Below are 12,582 nucleotides of genomic sequence, written 5' to 3' on the forward strand. Positions count from 1 at the left end.
GCTATAGCCCCCATGACCCGACATCGGCTCAACGAAAGAAAATGGCTGGCTGGTTGGAATTAAATAAATCTTCATTCATTTTTTTTTTCCAGTGTTCAGTGAAGGAAATGTTTGAATTGAATTTGAATAATTTCAAGGCATTGAATTATCTCTGCATATGGAAATGCTAAAATGTAATGCTGGAAAGACAGACTTACTGTGAAACATCTAAAATTTAAATGATGCCCAAATACACACTATTTGTCCCTTCTACATGGTGTTTATCTTCTCCAGAAATGATAAAACCATAAATAAGTATATTAGGGGAAACAAGAGCTTTTCTACTGACTACAGGGCAGTTGTCACTGTTAAGCATGCTTCCAGCTAACATCAAAAGCGATGAGACTGTGTTTTGTGTAGAAACTGCAGAGCTACGGAGCTAAGAGTCAGAGAAATGATCCTGACACAGAAAACACTGCAGCTTGTATGTTCACATTTGGAAGTACTATATTTCACTATTTTGACGATGTTTTGTTTTTGTCAGTTCTCTACAGCGTCTGTGCAGAGGGCTGGAATAAGGTCTTCAGGCTCATGTTGGTAACTTTCTGCTCAAGCAAGACCAAATCAAACAAGGAGTCATAAAGTTTAATAAATAAAATAAAAAATCTGAAAAAAACAACAGAATGTTAGTGCTGGATCTGCATGCTGTGAAATTCATGAAGCCCAGTGTCAACCCTGGAGAGAACAACACTCAGCAGACCAGGCTTCCTTCCTCCACTTCATGCACACATTCTGTGTATCTTGGCCCATGCCGCACTCATCACCTCCCATGGGTGCTCGCTGCAGACCTCTTAACTCCTTTTCTCAAGCTATCTCTTCTTGGTCTTTCCTCTCTCCACCCACTGCGCAGAGAAGCATGTTAAAGCACTATCTTCAGTTCAAGGAGGCCAAAATTTCCTCCATGCAAATCAGTCAAACACACACTGAGGTAATTATCACTTGAAACGTGAAGCTCCAATCTCACGCTCAGCCTCACACACAACCAAAGTGGCTCCATGTTGCATTTATGAATAAACAATTGAATGAAGCCTAATTACTTTTAATTTCATTTCCATTGCGGCTCTAGCCATTTCCACCGACTCGTTAGAGGGAAACATCTGTGTGAAAATTATGCTTTTGACAATGAATCTAGGAGAGCTACATTTCTCTCACAGCTGACGTGGCTGTTTTGCACTTGACTCTGGCATGCTTAGCGTAGAGTAGTTGCATCTAGAGAAGATTGGTCTTGCACAGAGAAAGATCGGCTGTCAGTCATAGGGCATACGTTGACAAACAACCATCCACACTCACATTAAGAATTACAGGCATTTTCAGTCTTCAACAAAGGTGGGTAAAGTAGCCAAATATTGTATTTAAAGGGCTACTGTCATGAAATGGATGATTTTTTGTATGTTATTCCGCCATGAAAATCCTCGTGAGGGATTTGTCTTTGAGAAGAAGCAGAAAGTGACGTAAAGGACAGCGGCGCCCCGAAGTGGACTCGTTTTTTTCCATTAGTTTTACCTCTGCGAAGGTAGCTCGTTGCTCCTAGGTGTTAGTCAAATTGCCGGCTCATTGCATTGCTGGACATTGCTTGAACACTCGGGATTTACCCTTCATAAGTTTGCAAAAGACCTGGTTTGTTGTGAGGAATGGATTGCACGGGTCCACAGGACGAGAGTTTCGTGGGTTCCAAATAACAGGTAGGTGTGTATAGAGGTACTAAAAAAAATAATAGTTTGGGGCGGACCACCTATTTGGTCTCTCATAACATAACAAAAAATCCGCATACGAAATATGTCGATGTGCGCGTCGTACGGCGTCTGGCTGCTGCGCGGACGGCGGCGAATCTGAAGAACCCAGCCAAGAATACCACACGCAGCCGCATGTGCGCAGTAATGCGGTCCGGCTCAACGGTGTTCATCGCGTACTGCGGCGGCTATGAATAACCCCCTAAAAGCAGCACGGCTCAGCTCCATTATATGCCACGACGGCGCTGAAAATCAGCAACACCAGCTGAGGCGCCGCGTTCGGCGATCACGGCTTCTGCGAAGGCTGCGTGTCTGGCTTTGCGGGCAGGGGCAGCTCTAAAGAACCCAGCTGAGAATGCCTCACTCAGCCGCGTGTGGGCAGTAAAGCGCCTCGGGTCGACTGTGTTGTTGGTCACAAACTGCACCGTCTATGAACAACCCCCTAAAGCACCACCGCTCGGCTCCGTCAGAAGCCACGCCGGCTAGATGGCCGCGATGGCTCATCTCCGCCGCGGAAGTGCATCGGACGGGGATGTGGTTTGGCCATGATCGCATATCATCTGAATATGGCTCGAAACAATAGTGTAATGTTGCCCCAAGTGCTCGAAACAATAGTGTAATATTGCCCGGTAACTTCACTCGGTTATGTGGTGTTCTCCTTTTCGAAAAGAGCTTCCATGTCAGAAGGGCCGCGTTTGTCTCCCATGGGTAGGGTGCACCGCGTGTTTTCTTTGGCGAATATCCAGGTGACGTTACGGACGGAGGATGCAGCCAATATGGTGACCACTTGGATATCGTAGAATGACAGTTCTGCAACTTTGCGCATGGATGACGCATTGTATACACATCGAAGTGAATAATGTTATATGTTATATTTTTCATTATAATATCTATTTTAGAATGTTAATAGGGATGACACTTGGGCTTTAAGTGAGTGTTGAAAATAATGTGACTCAATTAAAAGTAAAGTGTAGTCTTCCAAAAAATGACTTGAGAATAAAGGACATGGTGAAAAACTGTTCAAGTCCAAAGTAAATTGTTAGTCTTCTTCTTCTTTTCCTTTCGGCTTGTCCCATTAGGCGTTGCCGCAGCGTGTCATCTTTTTCCATTTAAGCCTAGGTAGCAGAAATGAAGATGTTGAGGTTCTCGCTCGGAGTGAGCAGGTTGGATAGGATTAGAAATGAGCTCATTCGAGGGACAGCCAAAGTTGGATGTTTTGGAGACAAGATTCGAGAGAGCAGACTTCGATGGTTTGGACATGTTCAGAGGCGAGAGAGTGAGTATATTGGTGGAAGGGTGCTGAGGATGGAGCTGCCAGGCAAAAGAGCGAGAGGAAGACCAAAGAGAAGGTTTATGGATGTGGTGAGGGAAGACATGAGGGCAGTTGGGGTTAGAGAGGAAGATGCAGGAGATAGGCTAAGATGGCAAAAGATGACACGCTGTGGCGACCCCTAACACGACAAGCCGAAAGGAAAAGAAAAAGAGGACAGAATACTAGCGGGTGAAAAGATGCCTGAAGAATGGAGGACAAGTGTTCTAGTTCCCATTTTTAAGAACAAAGGCGATGTTCAGAGCTGTGGGAATTATAGAGGAATAAAGTCAATGAGCCACACAATTAAGTTATGGGAAAGAGTAGTGGAGGCTAGACTCAGGACAGAACTAAGTATCTGCGAGCAACAGTATGGTTTCATGCCAAGAAAGAGTACTACAGATGCATTATTTGCCTTGAGGATGCTAGTGGAAAAAAGGCAAAATACAGAGAAGGTCAGAATGAGCTACATCGTGTCTTTGTGGATCTAGAGAAACCCTATGACATAGTACCAAGAGAGGAACTGTGATACTGCATGCGTAAGTCTGGTGTGGCAGAGAAATATGTTAGAATAGTACAGGACATGTATGAGGGCAGCAGAACAATGGTGAGGTGTGCCGTTGGTGTGTCAGAAGAATTTAAGGTGGAGGTGGGACTGCATCAGAGATCAACTCTAAGCCCCTTCCTGTTTGCATTAGTAATGGGTAGGCTGACAGACGAGGTTAGACTGGAATCCCCTTAGACCATGATGTTTCCAGATGATATTGTGATATGCATTGTCAGAATGTCGACTGTGCTGACCTCACATTCACACACCTCTGGGCAATTTTAGAGTTTTCAATTAACCTAATATGCATATTTTTGCGACATTAGAGGAAACTGGGGTACCTGGAGAAAACTCAGAAAATCAAATTTTCTGATTAGACTGCTGAATTTTGTTCAACAAGCACAAGCCGAAAATTGGGCGGTTTCAGATTTTTTACAAAGAAACAAGTACGGCTCAAAGGAGCTCTTGAGTTGAGTCTTGTTATACGGTGCAATTTTGACTGCCCCATTATGCTTACTGTAAACATGAAAAAGCTTGAATGTTGCTTAATGTCAGAAAACTGCAATCAGTCGTCATCACAACTAATGTGCACATCTCTCCTCATGTACCCTTCCACCATGTGCACATTTTAAGGGAGAAATGACAATTTTTGATATTGTCAGAAGTGGAAATGGGCATGGGAGAAGATGTACGGTACACAAGTTTTGGTGATGATGGATGGCAGTTTTCGGACAAATTAGCATTAAGCTTTTATACTTTCAGCGTTTCGGTCCCTGCTGAATGGCAAATAATGAAATACCCAGTGGCTTGTTTGGCACAAGTGTAATTGATAATGTGCGATGCGTAGAGATTAGTTGTGATTAATGGGCCTGTTGATGATGTCTGCCACAGTCGACAAGATTTGGCCTGTCCTTGCACAACCAGTCCCAGCACACATCGCATGAGCAGAGAAGGCTGAGGTGTGGGGTTTAACTGGTGTAAAAATTGTACTATATCCCGGTTCAGTGGGCTCTGCGTTCCATCTGATGACAATGTCCACTTTCATGTCACTGAAGTCAGATGGCAGTTTATATGAGACCATGGACATACAATTCCCCAGACCTGAATCCAATCAAGCACCTCTGGGACATCATATCTTGTTCTATCCAGTGCAGCTATGTTGCACCACAAACTATTCACAGGTTCACTGATGCCCTGATCCACGTTTGGGATGAGAGCTCTCAGGGGAATATCTGCATGCCCAGATGTTGTAGGGCAGGGGTGCTCAATCTGTCGATTGGCAGTTTCAGTCAATCACGACGGCGTGCCGAGAAAAAAGAAAAAAGACATCAGCCGTATTTTTTTTTAACTTTGGCTCACCGCGGATGTGCACACAACGGCAGTACAGGAAAACACGCTGTCAGTGAGTTCCCCCCTATTTTAAGAAATCTTAAACATGAGTATAGATGTTGCAGTAAAGAAGTATTAAAAACAAAAACATATCACTTTCATACACAATGTGAGGAGGATTTTTTTTTCACGATGTCATTTTCAAAGTGTGTTTGCCTCATTTGCCACTGTAGTGAAATGTGGAACGGCATCTTCGAACTGTTTATGGAAAATACGACACCGACATTCCGCTGAAAAGCAAGCTGAGAAAGAGAAAAGTGAACAAACTAAAATCCCAACTGGCCGCACAGCAGTCACTTTTCATACAATATAGTTCAACAGCGAAAGCCGCCACGAAGCATCTTTTCCGGGTTCGTCACATCACGCATTAAGAAGCATATTTGACTCGTTGTTCCGATCTTTTAAAAATAAGATGGAAACATTATCTTCAATAAAATCTCTGCAGCTGTAAAGGAGTAAAGTTACACGGTGCTGTGCAGCCATTGCTGATGTGTGGAAGGACATCATCCAAGACATTGTAGATTTGGCAATATGTTAGGGTTAGGGTCATTGTCTTGTTGGAAGATAAATCTCAGTCCCATTCTCAGGTCTTTTACAGACTCCAACAGGTTTTCTTCCAGAATGGTCCTGTATGTGGCTCCATTCATCTTCCCATCAATTTTAACCATCTTCCCTGTCCGTGCTGAAGAAAAGCAGGCCCAAACCATGAAGCTGCCACCACCATGTGTGACAGTGGGGATAGTGTGTTCAGGGTGATGAGCTGTCTTGCTTTTACACCAAACATCATTTTGCATTGTGGCCAAAGAGTTCGATTTCGGTTTCATCTGACCAGAGCACCTTCTTCCACATGTTTGTGTGTCTCCCAGGTGGCTTGTGGCAAACTTTAAATGACACTTTTTATGGATATCTTGTCTTTGTCTTTATTCTTTCCACTCTTCCATAAAGGCCAGATTTGTGCAGTGTATGACTGATTGTTGTCCTATGGACAAACTCTCCCACATCAGCTGTAGATCTTTGGAGTTCATCCACAGTGATCATGGAACTCTTGGCTGCATCTCTGATCAGTTTTCTCCTTGTTCGAGGTGAAAGTTTAGTGGGACGGCCGGGTCTTGGTAGATTTGCAGTGGTCTGACACTCCTTCCATTTCAATATGATTGCTTGCACAGTGCTCCTCGAGATGTTTAAAGTTTGGGAAATCTTTTCGCATCCAAATCCGGCTTTAAACTTCTCCACAACAGTATCTTGGACTTGCCTGGTGTGTTCCTTGGTCTTCATGATGCTCTCTGCACTTTAAACAGAACCCTGAGACTGTCACAGAGCAGGTGCATTTATACGGAGACCTGATTACACACAGGTGGATTTTATTTATCATCATCCGTCAACATTGGATCATTCAGAGACCCTCACTGAACTTCTGGAGTGAGTTTGCCTCACTGAAAGTGAAGGGGCCAAATGATATTGCACGCTGCACTTATCATTTTTCTATTTGTTAAAAAAGTATAAAATGTCCAATAAATTTCATTCCACTTCACGATTGTGTCCCACTTGTTATTCATCCTAGACACAAAAAAAAATTACATCTTTATTTTTGAAAGCTGAAATGTGGCGAAAGGTTGAGAAGTTCAAGGGGGCCAAATACTTTCAGAAGACACTGTATGTACATCCAACCATCCATCCATTTTCTTCACTGCTTATCCTCACGAGAGTTGCGGGGAGTACTGGAGCCTATCCCAGCTGTCACCGGGCAGGAGGCGGGGTAGACCCTGAACTGGTTGCCAACCAATCGCAGGGCACATTGAGACAAACAGCCACAATTAGAATTACACCCTGGGGGCAATTTAGAGTGTCCAATTAATGTTCCATGTTTTTGGAATGTGGGAGGAAACCGGAGTGCCCAGAGGAAACTCACGCAGGCACCGGGAAGAACATGCAAACTCCCTACAGGCGGGTCCGGGATTTAACCCGGGACCTCAGAACTGTGAAGCCAACGCTTAACTAGCTGCCCACCGTGCAGCCACTGTATGTACAGTACATCAAAAATCTTTTTGGTTGTTTCTTATGTAATATTTATTCCGATTTGAATTAAATTATGAGTTCCTGTCAGCTGCAAGTTATCATTGAAATTGTAAAAAGATAAAACAAAACCCAATTTTACTGTTTGTGTGAGTATTTTTTGTGATTTTTATGAATACTGTATTTAGTTTATATTTTTGTGATTGAACTATTGCAGTGAATTATATTTTCCACATTGTTATAATTTATAGATCAGCACTGGTACCATGCATTGGAACACATGTAAAGTGTGAACTGACAGAACTGCTTTCAAATATATTGTTGTATTCCTAAAAATAATGGAGCAACAGTATTATTATTTTGAATGATTTAATGATAATATGGATATCTATTTTTTTAAGCAGGCATAGGTTTCAAAATATTCAAATTGCCAAGCTGTGAAGCTGAGCAAAAAAGTAATGACAAGGAATTTAAGTCATGACATCGTCTATGCATGTTAGCAGCACCCAGGCTTTACATATGTATGATAGCATGAGATGATATTACATATATACATATATTTGTATTGGTGTTGGCCCATTTAGTGGTCTGTCTTGTTTCACTTTACTGATTAGTACAGACTTTCATTTCCCACCACATCTCCCCGTGGACACACTCGTCTCCATGTTGAATATCCTTTTCATGGCCACAGCTCCTCTAACCATTCCATCATAAACAATCCAACAATACCACCATTTTTAGCTCAATAAAAATGGGGCTGTTGCAAAAATGCTGCCCGTTAAGGCGCAAAATAAGCATCCCGCGGCCGTACCATCGATAGCACTGTCATTCTTCTATCAACAAAAACAGGGTTGTTGCAAACACGCAATTCACGCAATGTTTTCACGTTTAATAAATAACTCTCATTTGTAGTCTGCTGTTTGTATGAAATACAAGGTTGCCGCACAATTAGCAACAATATGCTTAATATATTAATTTGATTCACTGACCGAGTGTTGAAAATTGCACTCAGTTACAGCGATTCACAGGTAATTTCTAGGGAAATTGTAATTTTGCATTATTTACACTATTATTCTGGCTGGAATGCTCGAGCAGAAGGACAAATATCTATGGTGAGGCTGCAGAATATCATTTGTAACAACATTTTGAAATGATCATGCCGAGTCTCATAAAACTCCTTTGAAAGCCATTGCCCAATGGTTAAGATCGTCACCTACTACCATGGGGGACGCAGGTTCAAGACCCCGACTGGAAAATCCTCCAGACTTACAGCTGTGGTGTCCTTGAGCAATCTTGCAGCTATCAGCAAGACACTGATACCCCAGACCGCTCCTCAAGTGCTTCAGCTACCTCCTGGGCCAGTGTGTTCCACTAACAAGTGTTTACTGTGATGGGTAAAATGCAGAGAACACAATTCGTGTGCATGTATGCATGATCATGACAATACAAATGATTTTCCTTATTCTTGTAAATGTAAAAGTCCCACTGAAGAACCACACAATGGAAAAAAAGCTGTTAGCAGGAATCTTTAATTTAGTGTTCAGTCACAAGATGTCTACTGTATTTACATTAATTACAGTTTTTGCAACACAATTTTCAGAAAACACACCCTCTGTGTCATGGACGTATATCTTTGCTTATAAAAGGATCTGGTATTTCAGGGTACGGGGGACCCTGTTGATGACGAGCCGGCCATCATAGCTGAGCGAGGCAAAGAGCCACGGATCGGCCGATGACCACTCAGCTGCATACACGCTGTCTTCATGCTCCTCGTAGGTGGACACCACACTGTCCTTCAGAGGCTCTTTGCTCCTGCAACACATGCGCACAACACAGGAGAAGGTGGAAAGCTGAAGAAATTAGATCAAATCTATGCCATACAAAACACTGTCATGTGCAGTCCTGTTAAGAATCCTCATCATTTCATAATGCGATAAACGAGTTCACTTAATGTAAATCATAACAACCAGCTGCAATCTGAAGGGCCTTGTTGTGCACATAACGTGTCGCATTTAGGGTGATGCATATTTTTAATGGTATTTTTATTTAATGGATACTTAAAACGGCAAAAAAAACGTTTCATCCATCCATCCATCCATCCATCCAATCCAAAACCAGACCAGATTTGAAATTTGACCGATGCTGTGCATTTTGAGTTTTGCCGCAGCCATTCTGGTACACTTTGAAGCTCCTGTATCTGCATTGGTACGAGCTTCAAATTCCTGCTGTCGTTTGAAAACTGTTGGGACTGCATCTATTTAAGCTTCCTCTTGTACTGTATATACGCCAAATCAGAAGGAATTTTTTTGGAGTGCAGGTACCATTTCAAACTGAAACTAAAATTATCGCACCACAGCAATCAGGATAGCATCGCGAGCAAATAATATAACAAAAGAATGACTCTCAAAAAAACTGACACAAACATGAACTTTAAGCGCTATTTACATGCTCCCAGCATGCTTTACAGGTGAAAGGCTGTCTGCTATGCCTTCAGCAGATATCCCCACACAGTCCTGCAGCTCGCAGGTGGCCTTTCTTCTTGGTCAATTTTGTTTAACTCATTCAAATTTGGCAGGATAAAAAAAACCACTCTTCTCTGTAGTGTGTAAAATTCACAACACATTATTTTGGGCTTGTTTGTCTATCATGTCTCATGAATTGCAAAAAAACAAAAAAAAAATCCAGACACATCTTGCTCTTACTTATCTTCCTGGGGGTTGTCCTCGCCCTCGCTGAGATCCTCATCATCCACCAAATGGCCAAATGGCTCTGAGGAGATCGACACCATGTTGGAAAGGATGAGGCGGCTGTCACTGCTGGCTGTCAACACCAGCTGGTCGTGGCTGTGGTTATAGCGGACGCTCCACACCCTACGACAAAATGAGTATTCAGCATTAAACGAAGAACAAAAAGCATCATGGAAAACCATGACAAAGTGCAACAATATATAGAAAAAAATTATTGGGGCAACAAGTCATACTTAATTGGAGAACCACGGTCGATATTTTGATAGACATCTTTACATTCCTGCTTGATTACAGGGATTGAAAATTTACGGTATTCTTATCTTAACTTGCAACTTTCTGGTCAGGGTAATATGTGGGGATCCATTGGCCAATTGCTTACAAGCTAAAACTCGAGTGGAGAGAATGGGGCTAGTGTGGGGCAGGCAAGTTGGGAAGACAGAGATGAATTTCAAGGAAGAAAGCATAATGGTCCTATACATTAAAACAAGAATAAGACAAAAAATGTTGAAACTGTGCAGTTAGCTCAGATGTTTCATTTAACATTTTTGGGCAAATGTAAAATGTTTATTTTTATACAATGTTGGAACTACTACTACTTGGGAGGTGAAGATTTCGGGACGTCATCAATGATTGGCAGCTATGGGCCTGTGAATCCTTAGAGACTATTTTTGTGATTAAGGCTTCTGGAAATAAGCTTCCATCTATCCATTTTCTGAGCTGCTTATCCTCAAGAGGGTCACGGGAGTGCCTATCCCAGCTGTCATTGGCACAGGAGGCAGGGTACACTGGTTGCCAGTCAATCACAGGGAACATAGAGACAGACAACAGTTGCACTCACAATCACAATGAAGGGTAATTTAGAGTCTCCAATGAATGCATGTTTTTGGGACGTGGGAGGAAACCGAAGTGCCCAGAGAAAACCCACGCAGGCAGGGGGAGAACAAGCACACTCCATATAGGCGGGACACGGATTTGAACCACAATCCTCAAAACTGTGAGGCCAAGGCACAGAAAATGGATGGACAGATGTATCATGACACATGCTTTATGAACATCTCTCATAAAATACTATCAAAATTTTAAGTGGGTGTGATGACCACCCACAATAAATACACTAATCTTTTAATTTGTGTAATTTGTCAACTGCATGTACCTTACTGTACTCTGCAACACCAAAAACATAATCAATGAAACATTTAAAATAATTGCCTGAGCACTGGAGAGGAGTTCAATCTGAAATTGAAACTACAAAGGAACCTGAATGGTGCTGTCAAAACTTTACATGTTCCAGGAGCATTCTATTTTTTTTTCTTTGCCAAAACAGAAAAGAAACATTTCCTATATACAGAAATAAAAATGTTCCCAGATGTACAAGTTGAACAGAGGTGTAAATGTAGCTCTTTTAGAACTTGGCTTGTACCATTTAGTAGGTAGCAAAACCCACTGCCAAATTAACTGAAAAGATTATCATCCTCACCTAGTGAAGCAAAGACATATAGTGTGGCAAAAGATAAAATTGAATACACTACTATAAAAAGAAATATGCAAAATAGTGGAAATTATGGACTGTCAGTAACCAGATTCATTTGTTCATGAAAATTTTGTCATTGATACATAAAGTGCCTTGTGGAAGTATTCGCCCCCCTTGAACTTTTCAACCTTTTCCCACATTTCAGGCTTTAAACATAAAGATAATTTTTTTGTGTCAAGAATGAACAACAATTGGGACACAATCGTGAAGTGGAACAAAATTTATTGGATATTTTATACTTTTTTAACAAATGAAAAACTGAAAAGTGGGGCGTGCAGTATTATTTGGCCCCTTTACTTTCAGTGCAGCAAACTCACTCCAGAATTTCAGTGAGGAGCTCTGAATGATTCAATGTTGACTGATGATGGTAACTGGAATCAACCTGTGTGTAATCAAGTCTCCATATAAATGCACCTGCTCTGTGATCGTCTTTGGGTTCTGTTTAAAGTGCAGAGAGCATCATGAAGACCAAGCAACACACGGCAGGTCTGAGATACTGTTATGGAAAAGTTTACAGCTGGATCTGGATACAAAAGATTTCTCAAGCTTTAAACATCTCAAGGAGCACTGTGCAAGTAATCATATTGAAATGGAAGGAGTATCAGACGACTGCAAATCTACCAAGACCCGGCTGTCCCACTAAACTTTCACCTCGAACAAGAAGAAAACTGATCAGAGATGCAGCCAAGAGTTCCATGATCACTGTGGATGAACTCCAAAGATCTACAGCTGACGTGGGAGAGTTTGTCCATTGGACAACAATCAGTCATACACTGCACAAATCTGGCCTTTATGGAAGAGTGGCAAGAAGAAAGCCATTTCTCAAATATTTCCATAAAAAGTCTCTAAAGTTAAAGTTAGTTCTTTAAAGTTTGCCACAAGCCACCTGGGAGACCCTTAACCCAAACATGTGGAAGAAGGTGCTCTGGTCAGATGAAACCAAAATCATTCAGTGAAAAATCAAAAACATTTCCTACCTTAGAGTGGAGCTCCCACATATTCATAATAAATTTGCTTTACCTGATGCTTCCCTCCTAGCTTCATCCAATTTTTGAGTTACGTTGACAGGAACTCATTCAGATCTTATCCCTCTTCTACCACTGTGGTTATGAATACTCTTCCCTCCTTTTCTACTTTTCAGTCTTTCTTCTTTTCTCTGTGCTTTTGTCCATCACTCACTCTATCTCTGTCAACCGGTACATTGGTTAAAGTGCAGGCACTGTCCCCTCACAGGGAGGGATTGAGGCATGGATATCCATCCTGTTGACAGAAAATCA

The 12,582-nt window shown here is 42.0% G+C and overlaps 1 protein-coding gene across 1 annotated transcript in view; it reads right to left on the reverse strand.

Annotated features, from left to right (window-relative positions):
* Nucleotides 1-8,540: 8,540 nt before the first annotated feature.
* The window catches only part of eipr1 (EARP complex and GARP complex interacting protein 1), a 78,867-nt gene continuing 74,825 nt past the window's right edge, over nucleotides 8,541-12,582 (reverse strand). Inside the window, exons 8-9 of the mRNA XM_061842806.1 lie at nucleotides 9,730-9,897; nucleotides 8,541-8,839 (exon numbers count right to left, since the gene is read on the reverse strand). Coding sequence (XP_061698790.1) covers nucleotides 8,665-8,839; nucleotides 9,730-9,897 — 343 coding nt within the window. The 3' untranslated portion in view covers nucleotides 8,541-8,664. The remainder of the gene's footprint in view (nucleotides 8,840-9,729; nucleotides 9,898-12,582) is intronic.

The sequence above is a fragment of the Syngnathoides biaculeatus genome, chromosome 15 (genome assembly GCF_019802595.1).
Source record: "Syngnathoides biaculeatus isolate LvHL_M chromosome 15, ASM1980259v1, whole genome shotgun sequence".
In the NCBI taxonomy this organism is placed as follows: Eukaryota; Metazoa; Chordata; class Actinopteri; order Syngnathiformes; family Syngnathidae; genus Syngnathoides; species Syngnathoides biaculeatus.